Consider the following 23,829-nt stretch of genomic DNA (forward strand, 5'->3'; position numbering starts at 1 on the left):
TCGCACGCACGAACCGGCTCAAAAAGCCACACTGATTTAGTGCGAGTCCATTCTAATGCCATGCAAAAGAGGCAATTAACTATTCATGGGCAATGCAGAGAGCTGTGCTAGTGTTAGTGCAAGCTTTTTTTTTAAGCAGGTTTTGTTAGTGCCTGGGTCAGGACAGGAGTTGTGTAAGTGCCTGTCTGGAGGTCAAAACATTAAGTGACAGAAGCCAGAAGAGCTGTTGGAGAGGGAACAGGCACATGTCAGAAATGCTGAATGCTTTTCTAGCCCCTTCCAAACCTCTGCTGCATTTCTCCCAGCATCTGCCATATTAGCTCCCATGGGGGTCGGTGACAGATCATGAAGGGGGTAGACATTGCTCCACCCACCTTCAGTCCCAGTCCACTAACTCACTACTGTCTTAAAGGCTTTCAAACAGGTCACCACATTAATGCGCGGTTTATTGCATAGGGCTTTCAGCACTCGGGTATTTGTTTTGCGCAGATTTTCTGCATGTATTTCATTTGCATGCCGCCCCCTTATTACATCCCACAGAGACACCTGAATTTGCCACGTGCGCTAAAAAAAATAAGTGTAGACAACTAGAACTGATTTCACCACGGTTCTTAGTACATTGACCCCCCCATTGCCTCTATTCCCTGAGGCGTGACCATCGTTGACATCATGACGCATTTGGGTCGCCGCAGTTCCCGGATGTTTCCTAGAGGAAGTCTGATCCCTTAAATGGGTGAACTGGGAGCAAACTGGTTCAACTGGTAATTATGTCGGCGCACGTCTACTGAAAACCTCCCATTTATGCGGTAGAGGTAGCATTTGTGCACATCCATATAAAATTGTGCACACACGTATGCACATACAGCCTGTTTTATACCATGTGTATGTTATAAAATGGCCGCGCCCTTTGGCACGAGCCGGCATACACATGTACATGTGTGCCCGTGTGCCAGTATCAAAGTTACTATCACAATGTTTTGAATTATATAAATTTTTATGCAGTAAATTATTAGAAGAAATGACTCTTAGTTGAGAATCCTGATTTTCTGATATCCCTTGAACCTCTTGACGGATGACTATTAATACCCTGCCTTATTGTTTGGGATATTTAACTGCGGTGGCAAGTCGATATATCTCTTCTTTGGATGTCATATATTTTTAAAGTAATGCCTCTTCATAGTAACTGTAGTAATTTGATTTATATTCTGCCTTTTATGACTGGTCAGTGTATTGCGTAGTCTTGTTGAATTTGACTGGCAGTGTTTGTCCCTCTTTTATCTGTTGGTTTCTAGTAAACCCCGGCTCAATCTGCAATTTGCATTCTCAGAAGCCTTGTTTTGAGTGATTCATGATCTGATTTATTACGGTCTTTCCTTTTCTCATTCTGTGTCTATGGGAAATAAAACTTAGTAAATCAGGTCCTAATTGTCTTTATGGAAATAATTAAGCTAAGAAAATAAGTATCAGAGCATATTTTTATAGTATTGGTGCCATCAGGATTTTTAATCAAAAAAGATTCTGTCTCATTTTGCTTAGATTATCTTGACTGTAATCAATCTTGACATAATTGAAAATAAAATAACCGGAACAAATGTATCCATTTAACAGATATTAGTTTTAATGGATTTCAATACAAGTGGTGTGACAAATATTTCTGAGGCAACACAGACTTAGTACTTAGGCAATGCTGGATCAGCTGTTTGAATTAGGTACAATGGGGAAATGCTTAAAATGTGCATGGATAAGTAGTTACTGATGGTATATATTTATAATTTCCTTCAATGAAATAAACCTCCTTAGCTGCTCTTATTTTATAATTATAGTCAAATTCCATACTGATCAAGACCATTCATTTTCAAGGAACAAGCCCCCCCCCCAAAAAAAATAAATTCTGGTTGTCTTCAGTTTGCATAACCTCAGTTTAAACCGGTGGTTCTCGACTTTAACACAGGAGATCACCTGGTTTCAGGTATCAATAATGATTATGCATGCGATATATCTGCCTACAATGGAGGCTGTGCTTGCAGATATATATCATGCACCACATTCATTGTGCCTATCCTGGAAACAAGGTTAGGAATCAGTGCCCTAGGCTAAATCTGTATTCCATAAAGATACGTTAATCAGTATTCTAGGAAAACAAGAAATGCTCTAATAGTCCGACCAGTGATCAGTCTCTGACAGTGGCCAATCTAGGTCAACTGGAAGACTTACCTGATAGATCCTAATGGGGAGATGAATTCACTACTGTTCACCTCCAGCTCCCAGAAGTAAATGGTTTATGTTCCCCAAGTCTAACAGCTGTTAATGGATCTGTCCTCCATAAAGTTTTCCAAACCTAACAGCGGGCATGATTCTAAGCCTTTAATTCTAACGCGGTAGATGCAAATAATGTGAATGAGGCTATTAGGCATTCACTCCCGATGCAAGGAAACAATGTGCATCTCGGTGCACATTTAACTGTCATCTATTAATATAGATGTGCCCATCGAAAAATAAAAGAAATAAAACTAAAAAAAAAAAAATCTGAAAGTCGGACCCATCACGAAAACCAACACCGAGTTTATCAGCGTCGGTTTACCTTATCAGCAGATAGCCACAAAAACAGACACCGATAAACCCGGCATTGGTTTTCGTGACTACCGTTCGCTGCTAAAAACAAACACAGAGTTTATCAGTGTCGGCTTTCCTTACCGGTGGAGAGGCCCCGAAAACAGACATTGATAAAATCAGCAGTGAACGGTAGTCATGAAAACCAACACCGAGTTTATCGGCATCAGTTTTCGTGGCTATCCACCGGTAAGGTATAATGACGCCGCTAAACGCGACGTCTGTTTCCCTTACTGCCGTATGCCGGTCACGAAAACGGACGCTGGGTTTATATGTGTCTGTTTTCGTGACCGGCGCACAGCAGTCACGAAAACAGATTGGGTTCATGTTAGCAAGGATGCGCTAGGGTCGCGCAAGCTAACGCGACCACCTAATTTTAATATTGCATGGTGCCCCCCCCCCCCCCCCCATGCTTGCATTAAGAGAGAGGGCGCCAACTGTTCAGCACCAGCTTTCTACGCGACTTTATTGCATCGGCCCCAATGGGTGCAGAACAGAACCAAGACATTTCCCTGTACAACTCACCATACAAAAATGATATTCTGATTCTGGTCTCATCTTAATAAAAACATCACAAAGTCCCTCTACTACCAGGTGCATTGTAAAATAATACAAACAAACTCCACTCTGTGCATGTCTATCAAACCTGCCATACCGCAGCAGCACTAACTCCAAGAAATGAAACAGCAATAGCCCTTCCCATGGAAAGGCAGTAGTTCACCACCAGTGCAATATCATATTGAGAAAATACAACAAATAAGACTGATACAAATCCCTACATGCTAGAAAAGTACCTCATCTCAGTCACACACATACAGAATACAGACAGAACTGCCTTCACCTAATATGGAATAAAATATCACAAATTACAAAGGTGGAAACAAAACCTGGAATGGAAACCCCAAGACCTTCTCTGCATGCAGTGCAAAACTGGAAACAGAAATATATTTCTTCCTACACTAAGCAAAGTTCAAAGATAGAACAAATGTATATTTTCAAAACTGACGTTATGGCTCTTGTATCCATCACTCCCCTCCATGCCTGCATCACCCCTTCACTTCTCCCAACTACTCAATAGTCCCTTCACATGCTCATATCCGTTATCCAATATTTTCCCCTGCATCCTCTCCTCCCCTGTGCTCCCTCTCTCCCCTGCTCAATTCTCCCTACCTTTCCCTTTCCCTACCCAGCATACCTCTGACCACCTCTTTCCCACCCTTTCCTGCTCAGTCTCCCCTGACCTCCCTTCTCCCCCAACCCAGCAGGCCCCACACCTCTATTTCTCCCTCCAATTCCGTCTCTCCTCCCTGCCCAGCAGCCCCTCTGTCCTCCAACTCTGCCTACCCAGCAAACCCAACCTCCTTTCCCCCTCCACTTCCTACCCAGCATTCCTGCCCAGCACATTTCCCCCTCCTTCTGGCTCCCAGCCAGCATAAGCCTTCAGTCCAATCCAGAGTCTCCCTCCCATTTTACCAGCAGCAGATGAGAGCAAGAAGCATTGAGGAGAGAAAGATGAAGCAGCAGCAGAAGTCAGCAGTGGATCTATAGAGCACGTCCCCCTCTCCCTCATGCTCCTAATTTCACGTCCAGGCCCCATGGGATGAAAAGAGAATCATCAGTCTCACTACCAGGCCAGGCAAAGGAAGATAAAGTTGGTGTCCTGTCGGGCCCATATGAACAGGAGTTGGTGATATCTCGCTCTTATCTGGGTGAAAGAGAAGGGAATAATCTCCCATTGGGCAGGAAGAGAAGAAGGAAGAAAGAGCAGCTTCCTGTCATACCCAATAAAGGAGAAATCAGCCAACTCCTGCCCAGACTGATGAGGAAAGAGCAGCCTTCTGCTGGCTCTGTGGTCCCGACACACCTTCCATGACCTCGCAACACACTAGTGAGTCCCAACACACCTGTTGAGAAACCACTGCTCTAGGGTTCCAATATGTAGATCCTTAAGATGACAATTTTCAGAACCATTTTCTTGGACAAATAGTGATTTACCAGCATACAATGGCTGTCTGAAAATTATCCTCCTTCAATCCACCTAAAGTTATGCACGTACTTTTGACTGCATTTAGGGGAGGCATTCCCAGAGATGTGTTTTGAGTGGGATTGGAAAATAGTCCATATATTGTGTCTTCAGATATACCAGGCATTATTTTCCTTGCAAAATCTAGGTAGAAAAGTGTGTGCCCCTTAAAAGTTTGCCCTTCTATCATTAGGCATTTCTAGCAAGGTGGACACAGTGTGACATTTTAAAGAATGCACAAATTCTTTGAATGAATTCTCTGAAAAATTGTAAGTTGAGAAGTCTACAATTGGAGCAGGAGCCTCTGAGCATTGTAGCTTCCCTCTGAGTGACCTATGGTGAGCAAACACAATGGTGATGACCCAGCAGTGAAGATGCTTGAATGACTTCACCAGTGGAAAAAATGTTAACAGATGAAGAAGTTTACATTATTCGTCTTTCTTTAAGTTTCTGATGGGGATATGGGGCATGACTCTAAATGCATGTTGGGCGATGTTATCAAATTTTCTTGTGGCTTGGTTAGCAAATGTTTCTATTAATTGTTTTTGGGGGCTTTAACATATGTTTTTTGACTTCAATAGACATTTTTAAAATATTCCATCAATAGCTTTTCCTATACTATTTTTGTCAGCTCCTGAAATAATCCTTTTAAAACCCAATGCGTTTTTACCATCCAGTAAGACACAAACAAAAATGGTGACTTTAATAGCAAGCTGATCAGATTTGACTTGTAAGTGGTAAAGCAGCTTCCTGTTGGCCAACTACAGGTTCTACGTTTGCAAAATAACTATCACCAGAGGTAGACTGATCTATGCCCAGTAGCCCACCAACTACCAACACTTGAAAAATAAAGCGAGAGTGAAGAATTTTTTTTTTTTAAAGTGTGCATGCCAACAAGCTAAAAGATTACTGCTAACTTGCAATTTATCCTGTGTAATGTAGGTTGATGGAATCCTGTGTTTGGCCGACATTCTTACTGACCGCTCTCATTCTGAAGCCACTCGGGCAGAAGCAGCAGCTGTGATTGCCCAAATCACGTCTCCACACCTCACCTTCTCGCAACATCTCAGCAGCTTCCTGGAGAATATGGAGGAGATAGTTACTGCTCTTGTTAGTAAGTATAGAATACATTCTGGATTTGGATCCTGATATGCTGCATTGGCAGAGTTCGCAAATGGTTTCTTAAACCTGCAGGACAACCCTCAGTGCAGCAACTGTTTTCATGTACGATGCCACATATTCCATGACATGTACTAAACCACACAAAGATGCACTCTCTGTTTTTATAAGGTGATTATGGTTAGGATTGCTAGCTTCTTGTTTTTGGTGTGTAGTACTGTAAGTAGTTGTCCAAACCCCATGCTTATTTTTCCACAGGTACTATATCCACTTTTCCACGTTTTGCTGTCAGAACTGTGCGAACGGCACAGGTTTTGTGAAATCAGCATTTTGCATGGTTGCTGCTCACTTCAAATTGTGGATTTCTTCACCAGAATAGTCAGAATTGGCTATCAGAATCATGAAATGCTTGAATAGGGTATTTTTTTAGTTAACTTTCCTCATATGCCACTTAACTGTCCATTATAGCTTAAGATAATCTCATTCCTAGAGCTGATGAATATATATATATATATTTTTTTTGTTTTGTTTTATTTTTACTATTCACAGAAAAAATGTATTTTAAAAATGAATTTAAGTAGAAGTAAATGACTTTTAAGTGGAATAACTAAATTAAAAAAAAAAAGTCAATTGATTAGTTTTGCTCTTATTTATGAGCAAGAAACCAAGAAGTCTATTTTGCTGAGGGTTATTCAGACTGTTTGGAGTTTCCTGTGGGGTATCTCAGGGGTCTGTGTTAGCAGCAACATAGTTTAATATTTATCTAAGGCCCTTTGCTTTCTGTTGGATAGACAAGGAATTAAATTTAGAATGTACCCTGATGCTATACAGTTATTTTTTACTCTGTGATCCAACCCTCCCTTTTATAGCTGAGAGTGTTCACTTGATTAAAAGCTGGATGAAGCAGAAATCAATTAATTTTGAATATAGGAAAAACTGAAGTGATCTGCTATTTGGTTAAATATAACCTGAATAAACTTACTATACCAGGTACCATTTAAGGACTCAGTATGGAGCCTAGGATTCATTTTTTATTCGAGTCTCACTATTAAAAATATTTTAAAGCTTATTTTAAGCTTAGATTGCTGAGACATATTTGCCACAATGAAGAGTCGATGAAAATAATTTTTGGGAAACATTTAGTTGTTGTGATACTAGATATGAGTGTTTTGTCACATTTCTCATGTAAGTGGATGCACACCCCTAACAAACCATCAAAACCTGGTTCCAGCAGAACATCTTTCTCAGGTATAGGTCACATACAAGACAATTGCTTAGGCGTTTGGCTGAGTTGTGCATTTATTTGAGCCACGTTTAAAGTTAGAAATTGTAAATGCAATAAGAAATAGAGGCATTAGACCCAGTACCAGGATTCTCTCTGATCCAATAACGAGTGCTTCCATCATCCAGAAAGATGCATCTTTAACAGCAAAGCTCGCTCCAAGTTCCCTAGCTTCTTCAGGACTTTTTACCTACTAGGCCATTTTCCTAAGGGAGCTGCTGATGCAAACCAGGTTTCCTGGAGAGCAATGAGATCAATTTGGAGTCTTTCTTTTCAGCTCTTCTTTGATAAAAGCTACATTGATTTGTTGAAAGTCTTCGGACAATCTAGTTGACATAGTTTTCATGTTCCAGCACTCAGACTTGAGGGCTGGTTCTTTCCTATTCTTTTTGTTTTACCTGGGGCAATAACTACAGTCCACTTTACACACCCAGTAAAGCAGGTAGACTGTGGAGAGACGGCACCTTACTTGCTAGAGACTTCCCAGCTTGAGGCAGGTGGTAGCTAACCAATGAGATCTGAGAATTTCTCCCACCACTGTAAACTTTCCATGGCACTTATCATCTACGCTAGTCAAGCCGGGGCTTATAACCAGTCACTGTTGCCTCCAATGTTGGGTCTATTCCGTGAAGTAAGGCCTGAGTTTACTCTCCAGGGCACAAGCCTAGCCAGGATGCTATAGATGATTTGTATTGCCCAAGCATCAAAGCCTTCTTTCATGACTCCAAAGGAGTTTAGTACTCGCTGTATTGCAGGGGATGTTGAAACAATATCAGGTTTGACACTGAACTGCCTTCAGGGCGTCACTCCTGATTTCCTGTTGGGGTTTGCTCCTTTAGCCTGGGATTACGACAAGGCAGTGGGCAAGGAATCCGCCGTTGCCTCTAAACCTACCGATGATAATGACTGCACCAAGTGAAGGCCAGGTAGAGGCTTGAATTGCACAGGGCTCTTCTCTTTGCCTTTGACATATTTTATAGAAAGTGAAACCTGAAGAGTTGAGTGGATGGGAAGATTAGATAGAAATATGAAGCAGAAAAGGACCTTATGACCCATGTTCCTTTTCTGTATAACTTCATTACAATCCTGGTATAAAAGTCTATTAAGAGTTAAAGCTGGCAACCCTACAATATCACAAAAAGTGGTGCAATATGACTGACCACCAGTGTTATCTTTAACGGCATTAAATGCAGAATTGGGCTAATTAGTTTGCAAAAGACTGAGCCTTTAATGCAATGGAGCAGGCCAGTTCTGAAGCACTTTTAAGGTCAGCAAGAGCAGATCAGAGGGAAGTGGTATTGTGCCACTGGCTGCTGCTAATATGACTCATGTCTGCCATAAAAAAAATGAAAGAGCTGTGGGGTCAGATCTGGCTGACCTGGAGGTCCAAAGGACAAGGAGGAAGTTGAGGAACAGAAAAAATACAGTCTCAGACGCAAACTAACTCTTTATTCTTTCTTTCAATAAATGTTCTGCCCTTAGTTCTTTATTCTGACCTTTTAATGATGTTTGGCCAAGCTTTCTCCCTTTACTCTTTAATTTGCTCTGTGTTTTGGCACTGCATATTTAGAGGGACATTTCTAAAAACTGCAGGTTGCTTGCAGATCTACAAGCTAATTTGTAATTTTCAATTACAAATTCCCAAAGAGTTTCCCTTTGAAAATTCAGAGCTAGTGGGTGCTGCGGATGAAAACAGTACCACGTGAACGTTACCACTCTCGGGCCTGCCCTTTTTTTGCTATTGTAATCTCCTTTTTCATGGCACTCTCCGAAAACGGGCAAGGGGGTCACCTTCAGATGCTACAGGGATGAGGAAAACCTAAGTGCAGACCCAGATCTGGGAACGGCAAAGCTGAAAGGCCCAGAGGATGTCACAGAAGCTCCTAATGAAAAAACTGTTCACCCAGTGAGTTGAGTTTCTAAACAAAACAAAATGTTCTTTTATTGAAACCAAAATGACAGCAGTACAGAGACAGAAAAATACAAGAAAACAATTTTTCACAAAAACCAATAGACAGTCCCAAGCAGTAAGCAGAGAAAAATCTGCAGAGGACAGGCTGCTAGAGTAACAGGTGCAGGAATTAGGACCTCTCTTGCTCCCTTTGGTCCTCCTCTCCCGTAAGACTCCACCTGGAACTTGAAGTGCGATTTTCCCCACAGATAATTGTTATTGCACTCCCAGGTAAGCCTCCTCCTCCCTTTGAACTGGGGAAAGCAAGTCCCCAGAGCACTGCTTGCCAAGATCCTCTTGCAACTTCCTCCAACCCATATGTAGAAAGCACACACACTCTCTCAGGCAGAGAGATAAGGCAATCTGTCCTCTTCTCTCCTGCAGCCCTAGGGAATACAGCCACTTGCTGTTTCGTATTCACTTCCCCGCTTGAAATCTCCCCAGTGATTCATGGAGTCATCTTTATAACCTTAGAGCAAATCACCCTCCTTCTCAGCAGCCAAAGCTACAGCAGGAGTCATTTTAGCCGTAATGTGAAGCCCTCTAGGCTTTCGTCATGGGTTTAGAATACAGATATTTCCAGCAAGGGGGGTTTCCAATGGGGTTAGAGAGTTTTTCTGAGTGATAGATCCAGTTCAGAGGTAGGCAGGGGAACAGAGGGGCTGGCGGATCTCCTGGCACATACTTTTCATTTTTTATTTTTTTTGCCTGGAATGCTGGTGGCATTAGATGGCCATATTTCAGCCTAAAATTTAGGCTAAAAATAGTTTTCTAAATTAAGCTCTAAAATTAAGATGCCTAAAATCAGATGCTTGGCAATTTCTGAAAATGGCCTTAATATTTTCTGGCTGACTTTATCAGTCTTCTCTTTTCCCCATTTCTAATGAACATATAATGAGGTAAGGGTATAAAAGAACATAAAAAGTTTGCATATATAGAAGAATACAAATAAAAAAAAAACAGTGACAAATGATGAAATAATTTATTTATTTATTTATTTATTTACTTATAAAATTTGTAGACCATACTATTGGCACTTCTAAGTGGTTATACAAAGATCGTCCTTAAAAATATAAAACTTACAAAACATAGAAAAGTCCAATAGACAATTTGATTTCTCTCTGGGATAATTTTTAAACTGCAGGGACCTGCAAGCTAATTTTCAAAGGGAAGCATCCTGTGGAGTTTCTGTTTGAAAATTTGGGTCAGCAAAGATTTTAGATACAAAAGAACCTGTGGAGCGTGCATGTACTTAACTGCAGGTGCAAAATCCACATGGGAGAGTATGCCCAGTGATTTGAGAATGAAATCCACACGGGACTTTCCCTTCCTCTCCCAAACTGTGCACCCAGGTGCACTCCCTTGTCCACAGCTTAAAAAATAAATAAATAAATAAATTTGTACTGTGAAAACACAGCATGCTAAATGGAAGGTAATTTTCACCTACAGAGATCCACCCTGACAATTGCTTAGTTACTCAGGCAAATTCCTCTGAAAATAGTTCTCCCTATTTATATCGCATTGAAGATGGAGGCAAAATGTTTTGCCACACTGGATAGCATCAAAGTTGGATGGCACCTGCCCCCATTCTATCACACTTAACTTCCACCACCAGTCCAGACCTGCTCTATCAAAGGAGCACCAGGCTGTGGTAGAGGCATCAGCATTACTGCCTCCCTCCCTTCTCTTGTGTGTGGGGGCTGTGAGCCAGTGTGTGGTCACAGTCCTCAGGGTGGCACCACCTCCTCCTGCTTTTGCATAAATTTCAAACTTAAATAGAAAACCCGTGAGAAGAGGCCAAGGGAATATGGGTGTGTGCTGGGCCGCAGTCTACAGGCACAGGGAGGGAGTGATGTCGATGTCATTGCAACTGCACCCAGATAGCAGTGAGGCCCGGGGCCATCCCCACTGCAAAGCTGCCATAGGGTGGGGCACTGAAAGGAGGTGGGATGATGGGTAGCAGCCCTGGAGGTTCATGATGGAGTTTTGTTGAAGCCCCCCCTGCAGTTTACGACCCTAGGCAGCCATCTGTGCTTCCTAATAGGTAGTGCTGGCTCTGACTCTGCATTTTATGAGAAATCACTTGCTACATAAGAACTGTGGTTCCCTTGGCTCCAGAAAGAGTATGACTTCAACTCTGGGAAAACCTTTTCTTTAACCAGCCATCAATCGCCCTGTATCATTCATTGCAGCATAATTGAATTGCTCTTCTCGTTTATTCAATTTTTCAAACATTTTGAAATTAATTTGCCGTGTGACTCATACCTTTAGTGAAATTAAATGCATACAGAAATTAAAATGCACTTAAAGGGTTATGTTAATAATAGCTGTGCCTACAATATTGAACGCTGGATTTGTAAAAGGAAAGAAATGGTCTATGCTGTAAGGAAGTTAATATGCAGACACTAGCAATCATTGCACCAATCATTCACCAATTCATGTTATCTACATGCCAGTCTATTTCAGATTTTCAGATATATAGCACTACTTTTCTTTATTATCACTCAGTAAGTGGCACAACCTGGGGTCATGACTAACTAGGTGTTTGGCGTAGTACTTATCACATTGTAGCTGATCAAAAATGGGAAGTGTTGAAAAGCTGAATTGGGTGCACTTAACGTTACTACAAAGCACCCATTGGAGATGATAATTTAAGTTTTAGTGAAAAATCTGATTACCTGTACATTGTTTTTCTGCCTCTCTTAAATGGGTCTGGGTGTTGCCTCACCCTCGACTCTATCAGAAGTCAGCCATAAGATGTTGTTTCTTTTTATTTTTTGGTAAGGTCCAAGGTTCTTTCCTGTCCTATGGGACCTGATTCTTAGCTGTGGGGCCCAGGCCAGTTTTGGCCAGTTTTGTTTTTATTATTTATTTATTTGCTTACATTATTTATAGATCACCGGTCCAAAATTTTTTGCTTGGGGCAGTAAGCAGCAGAAAAAAAAATTACAATCTTGTGAATATCATAAGATACACAGAGGTTGATATTCAAATGGTTTCTCCTAGTCACTTTTTGGCGTTCCTTGGACAAACCCAGAGTTTAAAATTTCTCCCACCGCCAAGTGGATACATTTTAGCTGGGTCAAAAAAAAAAAAAAAAAGTTAACCAGCTAAAATGTAACCAGAAAAAAAAGGCACAGCAGGGGCATTCATAGACCATGGCCACTTCAGCACTAGCCTGGTTCATCTGGTTGAAGAAAAAGCTGTCCTAAAGTTACCTATGTAATTTTTGCCGGAAATATTCATTGGAACACCTACCCGGGATATGTTCCACTAAATAACCAAGTAAAGTTACCTGGGTAACATTCCTCTCCCCAGCTTATTAAATGTGGGTCTCAAGAAACATAATATAAATCCAAAATACCCTATACAATAACAAAGCATTCTACAAGGTATCCAGGCATTATATGACTTTCCTGGTGCCCAAATTTTAGTGAATGGAAACCCGTCTGACTCTTTCCCCTCTTTGTAGAGGCACCCATCAGGGTTGCCCATTATCCCCTTTATTGCTTTTGCTTGTTTTGGAGCCTCTGGCAATAAAACTAAGACACTGGATGGATTTCAAGGTATTTCATATAAGGGCCATGTTTAAAATCAGCATTTTTGCAGATGGCATACTGCCTTTTATCAACCATCCCCAGACAGCTATTTTGAGTGTGCTTCACGAATGTCGGTAAATAAAAGTTAATAAATAAATAAATAAATAAATTTCACACTTTGGGCTATTTTCAGGGTTAAGTACCAATTATTCCAAATCTATAGCTTTCCCGTTGGATAGAACGTGACCGGACAGATGGCCTGGCACTTTTCCCTTTGCGTAGGAGCTCGAAAAATTTACCTATCTGGGAATGCAGCTGTCTCCAACTTATTTGACCATTTATAATTTGAATATTGGAGATGCCATAGATAAAGTAGAGAAGCTCTTAGCTCGATGGCATGACCTGCCGTTATCAATGCATGGTAGATGTGCCTTGGTGAAAATGATTAATGAACAAGATATCACCTCTATTAAATTATTTATATGTTCTTTTAGCACCTTCAAGAGGAAAAATATCTCTCAATACTTAATTGAAAAAAACTGAGGATCAGATTTTAATCCACAAACAAATTTTTGGGAAAGAAGAGGAAGGTTTCATACAATCTCATATCACCACATCCAACGGTGTATAACAAATTTAATCATAAACCGACCTCCTCCAATCCATGAATTATTTTTTCTATTTTTTAACGTGATTAAATTTTTATCATGAGTGATGTGAAGTAAAAACTCTATCTCCCCAACTTGGGTTTTTATATCAAATCTTCTTCACAAAACACCGAAATATTCCCAAAAAAACACCGAGACAAGATTATCTCGTCTACTAATAGCAAATCATTGTACGGAGAAACTTTCCTGTCACTTATCTGTCTTGTATCTTCCTATATCAAATCCATATCGATGTCCCAACAGGGCCTTGTTTCGAATCAGAGATTCTTCATCAGGGGACAGATGTTCTTTCGGTGTTTGGAAATGCTTGGCGTTTCCTCTCTTCTTAAGCCGCCATCGAAATGGTCACCATTTTAATTTAAAAGTCCAGGTGGACACGAGTCTTTTATTCATACCTGCTGCTCACAATTTAACCAATCCTGAGGAGCGCCATAAGATGTCATCACGTAGTACATACGGATGTTACCCTCAAAATCTATACTACATTTTATTATTCCTGGCACAACTCAAATCAAAAGAACTTTAATCATCACTGAGAGAAAAATCCTATAAGAAGCCTAATTCTATACCACAACACTAAATTAAGGTATTCCACTCTAGTTCTTCATTTAATCCTCTCGGAGACTGCGTGTCCGTAAAAATCCAAAAGGCTTCTCTCAAGTCCAACAAATGCTTACGATCACCACCACGTGATGTGGTTACTACTTGGTCTACAATAGTCCACTTTATTTGTGCAAATGAATGCTCCTTTTGGACGCAGTGTGATACTATCAGGTCAGTTAAGGTCTGGGTCTGTAATCGGGATTTATGCTCGTTTAATCTGATCTTCATATTTCGAGTCGTTCTTCCAATGTATACCTTAAGACAACTGCACAATAAAGCATATATCACGTAGCTGGAATTGCAAGTCGTGTGCGTTTTCCTCGTGACTTTATAGCCCGATACAGGGTCTTGCCATATGTGACCCTCTATACAATTGTTGCAATGACAACACTGACCGCATTTAAAATGTCCAACAGTATCTTGACTTATCTGCATACGTGCTTGTGCATGTACTAAGTAATCCCTAATATTACTGCCCCTCAATGTTACCATTAACGGTGGTTCTTGAAATATACTGTGAATGCTCAACATATGCCAATGTGTTCTGATCGCTTTTGGAGGTGGTTACATAGTCACTTCAAGTTGTCCTCTCTTGTGTCACATTTTGTGCAATTCATCAATCATGAATTATTTCTCCCGGGCCAAGAATTTGGCATTTTTCATCTTTAGAAGGATAGGGGATTGACTAGGGTGTGGGATTGTTTTATGTACTGAAATGGCTGAAATGGTTTCTTTTAAAAGTTTGCAGGAAAAGTGGAATATCCCCAGCACTCAAATCTATGGTTACTTGCAGACGAGATATTTTATCCAATCACTTTGCAAGCAGTATGCAGTGAAATCCCCTGTCGGAAGATTTGATAGATGTCTTAAAAGTACACTTGTCAAAGACAACAAGATAGCCTGGTGAAATCAAACGTTCAGAAACCATACTGAAGCCCCATTTTTGGGGACATTAGCCAACAAGTAGTCTGGGGACCTGGGCATTGAGCAAACTGATGATGATTTATCTATTCAGTGATTAACTTCTGATATTTATACCAGAGAAACCCAGTTCAAGTTGATTCACAGGGCTTTTCTTGATAGAAGCAGAGGGCACAGGTTTGGTTTCTTTGTTGCACCGGGCTCATATCTACATATGTTTGTTTGTTGCACGAAGCTGCAGCTATTTTGGCAAGAAATTGAAGCTAGATTGGAAAGGACTGTGGAGAAATCTATACAGTTGACAACAGTGATTATCATCTTAGGATTTGATTTAGAAGGTGATACTTTTACTGCGGAAGAAGAGCGATATTTATATCTAACTGCTCTCCTGGATAAAAAAGCTGCACTGACGCACTGGGCGAGTGAATCTTCCCCTAGCATTTCGTCTTGGGAACAGTAAATGGTATATTATTTTTACAATGACTTTCAACATTTAAAGAGATCAAAGTCTGAAGAAGCAAAAAGATCTTTATATTTAAGGTCTAAGTTTTGCAATACCCTACCTGCAGATGTGCGACTCTCTGTTACACCCTTTCAGAATATGTTCAGTTAATTGCTCCTGATATTCTTTGTGAGAAAATGAATGCTGAGTGAATGGGCACTGACCAGCATGTAAATCATGGGATAGTACATGGGGTGATAGATTAGGGGTTTTATTTTTATTTGTTGGAAGCTATTATGGGAGATTATGTAAAAGCCAAGAGACATGGACTTTATTGTATTGTTTTATTCTTTACTGCATGCTGATATTGTTGCTGTTCAATTATTACTGTGGATTGTTTTTGATTGCTGTCTCTGGAATAAAAATACTCTTTAAAAAAAAAAAAAAAAAAAAGCAACATCAGCAAATATCATAATTGAACAACTAATAAAATATAAAAAGCTAAACACTTAAAAGACATCCCTAGGATGTCACCCTCTAGGCCTTTAAACTAAATGGCATGTTTGACAAAGTAGGCGAACTCAAGTGGCAAAATGCTTGGCTGAAGAGCCAAGCTTTCCTCAGTTTACAGAACCATAGATATCCTACCTCTGTCTTGGTTTCTCTAAATGCAGGCTGTTCTACTGCCATGATGCTGCAAATGCTCTACACATACAGGCTTTCTGCAGAGATGGAACAAAAAGATAGCCTTCACTTTGAGATCTTAAAGTTCGTTTAGAAGAGTAAAGGTGGCAGATATTTATAAAATGTACAAAGGTTATTATTGAACTACAGGGATCCTTAAAGTACAGCCTGCGAGTCTCATCTGCCCTGGGGACCAGCTTTTCACAGTCCACCCAACTCTTCCTGCCCATGGCCGAAGTGGCCTGCAGAACAAGGTTCATCTTTTTTTTTTTGTTCAAGCCCGTCAGTAAAGGCATCAACGCTGATTAGGGTCCCAAACCCCACCAGCAGTGCCATGGTGAAGGATGGCGGAAGAGGGGCTCAGTTGGGGGGGGGGGGGGGGGGGGGGGGGGTTGGGTCAGAGGCATATGAGAAGGCCCCAGTTGGGCTGGGCTTGGCTTAACCCAGCCAGGTAGGCTTGGATCCCTTGGGCTTTTTTACCTGAAACTTTTGGGGTATTTTCATGCAAGACTATTTTCAATTAATTCCGTTTGGAACAAACAGAAAATGTCCTTTTGTCAGTTCAGATGTGCTATTTGTAGAAAACAAATGTACATATCTTTTTAGTATTGTTAAACATTCCTTTTGCAAATTTTCTACATCAATTAGTTGCGTTAATGCTTGCCATCGTACCCATTCCCACCTCACTGTCAGCAAGATTTCCAGAAATTACTCTTGCATGATGGACTCAGCAACTTCCTTGCTGGAGCATTCTCTGGTTCTGAACTTTAATTGATAGGCTAGGGGTCCTGGGTCACAATTCTGAAGAGAATGGGATCCTTTCAAACCTCAGTCAAGCAGTCAAGTATCATCCCCTTTAATTCTTCTTAGCCTTTCACCTATTTCACCCCTGGTAGGTTGTCCTGAGTTTCATCAGTCAGTGAAGCTGCTATGTGGATGCCCATTGTCTTGTCTACCACTTCATTCACCTTTTCGAACTCCTGTTGTTGAAGTAGGAAGAGATATTCTTATCTCCTTCCTTCTCCAGTGCTGAATTTCAAATGCTGTTGGAAGAAGTCACAGCACAGCATTCAGAATTTGGCACCGGAGCAGGGAGGACATAAGCATATCTCTTCCTGCTTTGTGAGGATGTGTGCGTGCAATGGGATAGGCAGAAAGGTGTAGTCAGGGGGATTTGGGGGGGGGGGGGGGGGGGGGGGTTATGCACAGGTCTGGGGGTAGTGGTAAAGAGTAGGCTGTAGTTTCTTTACAGAGGATCAGGAGGGTAGGGAGACGTATCTACCGAGCAAGGAGTTTCAGTTTATGGGGCTTTAGGGCAGGAGGAGAGATTATTGGCAAATCAGGGAAGCACATGCCAGCTGGATTTAAGCCTGCTTTCTGTCTGCTCAGGGATAGCCACTTAAACTGGCTGGCAAAAGCTGAAAATTTAGCACTTGCCAGCTGTCTCCCGACCTAACCCTGCTTCCAGGAATGCTCAGAACTTGAGTGTCTAAATCTAATTTCCTATTGACACTAAATTTAGTGGCTCAATGGGGGTAGATTTTCAAAGGTTTTAATCTAGCCGGTTAAATCCTTACTTAGCCAGCTAGATTTCTTTTGGAAATTCCTCCTCTAAAGCAACTCTGCGTGCTGAAACCCCAGAGAAGAACAACGAATGGCAAGAAATGATACGAGGAAGAGTAAACCCTGGCCTTGCTCTCTGAAGCAACAATTAATTTGTGAAGGGGTTTTCAATAACGCAGTAAATAACCATACTGATATGTTTTAAATTGCAATCAGGATATTTTCTCTCTACTTAGAGCTATGTGAGGAATCCTCATCAGGAGAAGTTTGCCTCCTAGCCTCCGCTGCACTTGCCAATATCACATTTTTTGACACGATGGCCTGCGAGATGCTGCTTCAGTTGAATGCGGTGAAAATTCTTCTTGCAGCCTGCTCCGACGTGCAACGAGTAGACACGCCGTATTCCAGAGACCAGGTATGTGTCCTTCCCTGCGTTCTGGTAACCAGTGGAAATGTGATTTATTGCCCCTTTCTCCTCTGCTGTACAATGTCATGTTTCTGTTGTATCCTTGGAGAGCTCATATTTTTAATGGTCCTATCTTTAAATCTTCTGACCTGCCCACCTCTGTGGCTCATCTCTTTTCTTCATATGACATGGTGCTATCTGGTTACCTTGTGCAATCGCTATAGCACTTTCTGGTAGTATCTACATCAGTTGCTAATTAAATATATGCAATATATGTTTCTTGTCAATTTCAGTTTCCATACCATGAGAAAAAAAAATGTAGAATTTGGTACTTGCATCATTAGATATTCATGAACCTGTTGGCTGATGGTGTTTGTTCTTTTCTGAGCCCAGTCCTGTGTTTGCATTCCATTCTCATAATGCAACATCTGATTACAAACAAGCTAGTTCACCCAAAATATGATCAGCTGGGATCTTAGTTACAAACCTTCTCCTCCCTCTGCCCCCCCATCAAAGTAGCTGGATAGAGGTGACACCTATTATAACGCTAATAGATTTCTACAGATACCAACCAATGCAGTATTATCTTTGTTTTCCTAACCTGTATTTCACAGGGAAGAAAACAGACAGGCAACTAAATGGTTTCACTTCTACATAGTAGTGATGAGAGTCTCTTGGAGTGAGATTTGATCTTCATGATGAAATTTGATTCGCTGCATTTGGGAAGGCTCCCTTCCAAGGTGTCCAGTTTGGGATGTAATTCAGGTATAATTGGGGAGAGGTGGCAGGCTGCTTAGCATGGAGAGTAGGACAGCTTGGCTAGTTTCCCCAGTTGACAAGGAAACTGAATGAGGAGTGATCTCCTGCAGCTGGGGCATTGCCTGACTGCAGTGGGAATGGTTTTGATCAAAGCTAGAGCAGTCACGGTGTAGGCAGGTGCAATTGGACTGGATTAGGCCAAATAGTAACATAGTAACGACAGCAGAGAAAGACCAAAATGGTTCATCCAGTCTGCCCAGCAAGCTTCCCAAGGTAGTAACTGCCGCTCTGTGCAGGTTACCCCCAAGCTTTTTCATTCATTCCCATTCTCTAGCCTTTAGGGATCCACAATGTTTATCCCATGCCCCTTTGAAATCCTTCACCACTTCCTCTGGAAGGGAATTCCAGATATCCATCACCCTCTCCATGAAGAAACATTTTCTGATATTGGTCTGATAAGCATGGTTCTTATCAGACCATGGGATCCTGTTGTCTTTCTTTCCAGTCTAGTCTAAGGCTTACTTTTTAAAATTGATAAAAGTTTAAATTGCCACAGGTTCCTCTTCTCAATTTCGCGGTGTTACTCTATCAATGGGATTCCCAGCTGTTCACAACTAACTATTGCATAACAAGCAGATTTACATATTTTTCCAACACTTAAAACAGAAACAGCAATTGATTTGTAAACAAACTTGCTAATATTAAATCAGTAAATCTAGAATAAAAAAATTCTTACGGTTATATTTTTGTTTGCCTACTTCCTGAAGAGAAGTCTAATAAGATTGCTGGATAATAATTTATGGACTTTTTGTCCAAGAATTTGTTCAAACCCATTTTAAACTCAGCTATGCTATTTGCCTTGACCATATCATCTGGCAAAAAAATTCTATAGCTCAACTGAGTGATAAAATACTTTCTCCAATTTGTTTTAAATCTGCTGCTAGCTAGTTTCATGGAATGTCCCCTAGTATTTATGCTCTCTGAAAGAGTTCATATCTGTTCCCTATTTACCGGTTCCACCTGTAATAGGATTGCTTAACCTAAACCCGACTAGCTTGGCTAAGTATGAATTTAGAAAATAAGACTGTGTTCTGTCACTGACCCTACATCAAGTGACTGCAAAAAGTGGAAAAAGTAGAGGAAAACAACGGATGCATAGACTCTTTGGTTAGGGAATCAAAATCACAAGAGAAAACAAGCTGCTTCTCACTCTGAGCTAAGTTCTAGGAGCTTGCATATGTCTCTGAAAGCATGCGTTCAGAGCTGCAGGTGAAGAGAGTATACATTAAGAGAGGCATGAGAGAGAGAGAGAAATAACCGGGCAGGCCAGACACCCTTGGGCCCTGCATGGTCTCCACCAGTTACAATCAAGGAAAGCATGACACACAATTTGGATGCAAAGGCCACAGCCTTTTATTAGAATCCCTAACAGGAGAGTCTAATCAGGCTCCGAGTCCGGTCCATAACATTTATGGAAATTGAGGCTGAGCAGGTGCCGATACCTTAATCTCCGCCCATGCGGAGCTGCGAGGTCCCGCCCCCAGCACCGTGACTGCCAAGCACCGAATGGGCTTCCCAGTTCGGGCCACCATAAAGCAAGCCCCCTGCTGGAGCCCCTCCCCTCATATCAGCTCTAGATCTGTTGAGGCCGCGCCAACGAGTGAAGGCCCTTAGGTCTCTCACGTACATATTGGCACCTCCCAGCTTCTAATGCTTCTGCATTTACAAATGCTCTCCTGGACTTGGTCACCACCACCACAAGAAGTTAACAGATAAGTGTAAACCCAGCTAACTAACAGATGACTATCTACACAAGGGCAGGGAATGGGTGGGGAAACAGCTCTGGTTGGGGCCAAGGGAGAAGAGGCCAGACCCTGGGGATCCGGCGGGATTAAAAGTGCCTGTCAGCCGCCCAACTCCCCATGACGTCACGTCGTATGCTGCCCTGGCCAATCGCCGCTCCCGACACCAGGAGCGGTGATTGGCCAGGGCATGCAAGTTACTTCAGGACGGTTCCTGAAGTAACTTGCATGCGCCAGCAATGCACCCCAATAAGACTCTCATTCATTCATTCTCTCACACACACACACATACACACACACATATATATACCACCGAGAGTCATTCTGCTGCTCCTCCTCATGTGCTGGCCCGTGCGCTAATCAAACCATGCGAGCCTAGCACTTCCTCTTTGCTGATTTTGTGCATCATGAAATCAGCAAAGAAAACGTGCAAATTGCATGTGTTTTGGAAATCAAACGCCAGCACCGAGAAGGAATAGGAGAATGGGCTGTTTCTTCTTTCTTCGGCCGCTGGTGCGATGGAGTCCACTGATGGCCTCATGAGCCAATTCTGATTCCGGGCCACTGGTACGATGGGGTCCACCGATTGCCTCATGGGCCTTTTCCTCTTCCAGGCAGCTGGTGTGATGGTGTCCACCAACGGCCTTATGGGCCTCTTCCTCTTCCAGGCTGCCGGTGCAATGAGGTCCACTGGTGGTCTCACAGACAGGTTCCTCTTCTGGGCCACCAGTGAGACAGAGTCCACCGGCAGCCTCACAGGCCTCTCCCTAGCTCCCAACGCCGCCCAGCCAGGTGCACTGCCCTGTGCAATTGCACGGTTTGCACAACCAGTGACGCCGGGCCTGCTCACAGGGCCAGTCTCTCCCCTTCTTCGGCTGCTGGCAGCACTGTAGGGCCTCTTCTTCAGCCACTGGCTCCAGGAGCGCTGGCGACAACACTGGGCCTCTTCAGCTGCTGGCTCCGGGAGCACCAGTGACAACACTAGGCCTGTTCTTTGCTGCCGGCTCCAGGAAATCCAGTGGCACCGCTGGCCTTTGCCACTGCTGCAGGTCCTCGCTTTTGCTGGCGGGATTTCCTCCACCACGTCACTATTCCACGCCGCCACAGGACCTTCTTGCCAGCGGCAATGGCACCTCTCCTCCTGTTGCCACCCGGGGTGGACCACCCCCCTCACCTCTGCCCCTATGTGTGTCATAACTGTTGCAATTAATTGTACAGCGGGGACATCACCACATCCTAAAATAGGTGTGCACCACACTTATCTTCCAAAATCTCAGGCAGGTTCTGGTTTTCCAAAAACCCACAATTAATATATTTGCAGATATTCTGTGTAAAAGCCAGGTTAATTTGCATATTCTAGTTATCCTATAAAACAGGCCTATTTGCATCCCTCAGAGACCCCAGTTATTCGCCCCCTCCCAATTCTAAAGGGATTACTACTGGGAGTAATTGATGTGCATTACTTTCTATGCTCATTCAGTGCTTGGAATTGGCCTAAATGTATGTCATCTACTGAAGGCAAACTCAAAATGTTCCATTCTGGCACAGTGTAGCCTTGTATTGGGAAATACTTGCTGACACCATTATTGAAGCTGGTGACTCAGTCCACATTAAGAAGACAAATTCAGATAGATTCATTGCTGCATAGTAAGCAATGAGATAATTAGTGGTATCTGAGAAAGACGATGGTGATATACTAATTAAATACTAAAATATTCTTGGGGAATGAAACATAAAATCCACATTTACTGGATTGAAAGTTGAGGGTTGAATCATTTTTCAAATATATTTTATTGTGAGCTCCTCCTTTGAATATTCTGGTTAATCCTTTATTATAAATCAATTTCATGACACAAAGAGCTGCCTAAGACCATCATTCATTCAGTAATGAATCCATTACTTTATTTTATTTTAAATTACATCTACAATAGACTCTGTATCATCACTTAACTATCTGAACTCCGTGTAAAGCCTTTTTTTTACATCCCAGGAGGTTGCATCATATTTCTCTGGTCATAGGAAAAGAGCATACACTATTATCTGAGCTGATTAAGTATTAGCGAAAGATCCATCAGAATAAAGATGTATTTCATGAGTCCACATGACAGAACAGAATATTTACAGAAATTGTTTCTTGCATGTTTCTTTATTGACTGTAACTCAACTTAGCTTTGCAACCATGAAAGAGTTTACATTAATGATTAAATCTAAGTACTCCCCTGACCTGATTTTTATAAGCACTGGATGAAATGACTTAAAGTGGAGAAGTAATTGGGGTGTATTTACAATGTGATTAATTACAGTAAGCTATAAATAAAGGAGAATGTAAGATATCCACATGGGGTATCAACTCTATGGAAAGAGGACGTCACTTTCATTAACAGGATGCTATGTCACATGCTAGAAATACATACAGAATGCCTACAACTTTAGTTAACGATCACTAGAATTCACTAAATGTTGTAAGCCCTCTGGGGATTGGGAAATACCTACAGTACCTGAATGTAATCCACTTTGAAGCACTGAAAAAAGTGCGAAAAGCGGAATATAAATCCAAATAAATAAATGTTTAAACTGCCTTTTTGCTTTGTACCTGAACTTACAGCCTCGTTAACCTACTTGCATTATAAAACTTAGTTCATTTTTATTCAGAGACAAAACACCATCTCGCTGCCTAAGAATGTAGAAGACCTTTAGGTCACAGTACATAATAATTATCCTCCTTTGTTGTAATAAGGGCACAGTGAGATCCAAATGAATGTTAATTTGAACCCCATGATAACTTAAATCTACAATTGAGGATTGTTTGTTGCAGAACAAATGCTACAGCTGAAAGCTACGTTTAACAAATTGTATTCCTTTCCTGTCATTTGTTACTTCAACAGGCAGAATGCATGCTTGTGGATTTAAAAAAACCCAAAAACAAACAAACCAACTTTAAATGTGTGCAGTATAATATTTATCTCTTTTATACTGTATATGAACTGTGTTGGTTAGTTGTGATTAATGAGATGTGGCTATGGCTTTAGTGTTTTATGTTTGGGTCATGGACTACATTGCAAGATTTAGAAACTATGAGGGCTTAATTGAAATAAATGTCTTTTGAATAAAGATGTGCTGAAAGTTTTTTTCCCATTTTGCGTCTATGGGAAACATGCTTCACTCATAGGCTCCATAATATCATTGCGGGCATATGATTGACACATGGTCAAGCGATGGTATATGTTTGAATAAACTAGACTTTCTCTAAGGGACAGATATTAAGCTCAGACAAATGTGTGACAAAAATGCGCAAAAACTCTGCAGGGCAATTTGCATCCCACAATTCTGAAATTAGTGCAACTTTTCTCCACGGTTTTAACCTCCTACAGTTTTTGAAAGGAAAACAAATTCCACTGATGCAATGCCAACAAAAAGCAGCATGGGACTTTTGCCCCTTCTCCCCCCCCCCCCCCCA

General features: G+C 41.6%; 1 protein-coding gene across 1 annotated transcript in view; it reads left to right on the plus strand.

Annotated features, from left to right (window-relative positions):
- The window catches only part of LOC115079198 (protein inscuteable homolog), a gene marked incomplete at its 5' end in the record, with an annotated part of 94,999 nt that overhangs the window by 55,787 nt on the left and 15,383 nt on the right, over nt 1-23,829 (plus strand). The window contains 2 exon segments of the mRNA XM_029582453.1: nt 5,576-5,747; nt 17,642-17,820. Of these exon segments, the coding sequence (XP_029438313.1) occupies nt 5,576-5,747; nt 17,642-17,820 (351 nt within the window).

The sequence above is a fragment of the Rhinatrema bivittatum genome, chromosome 17, assembly GCF_901001135.1.
Source record: "Rhinatrema bivittatum chromosome 17, aRhiBiv1.1, whole genome shotgun sequence".
NCBI classification, from domain to species: Eukaryota; Metazoa; Chordata; class Amphibia; order Gymnophiona; family Rhinatrematidae; genus Rhinatrema; species Rhinatrema bivittatum.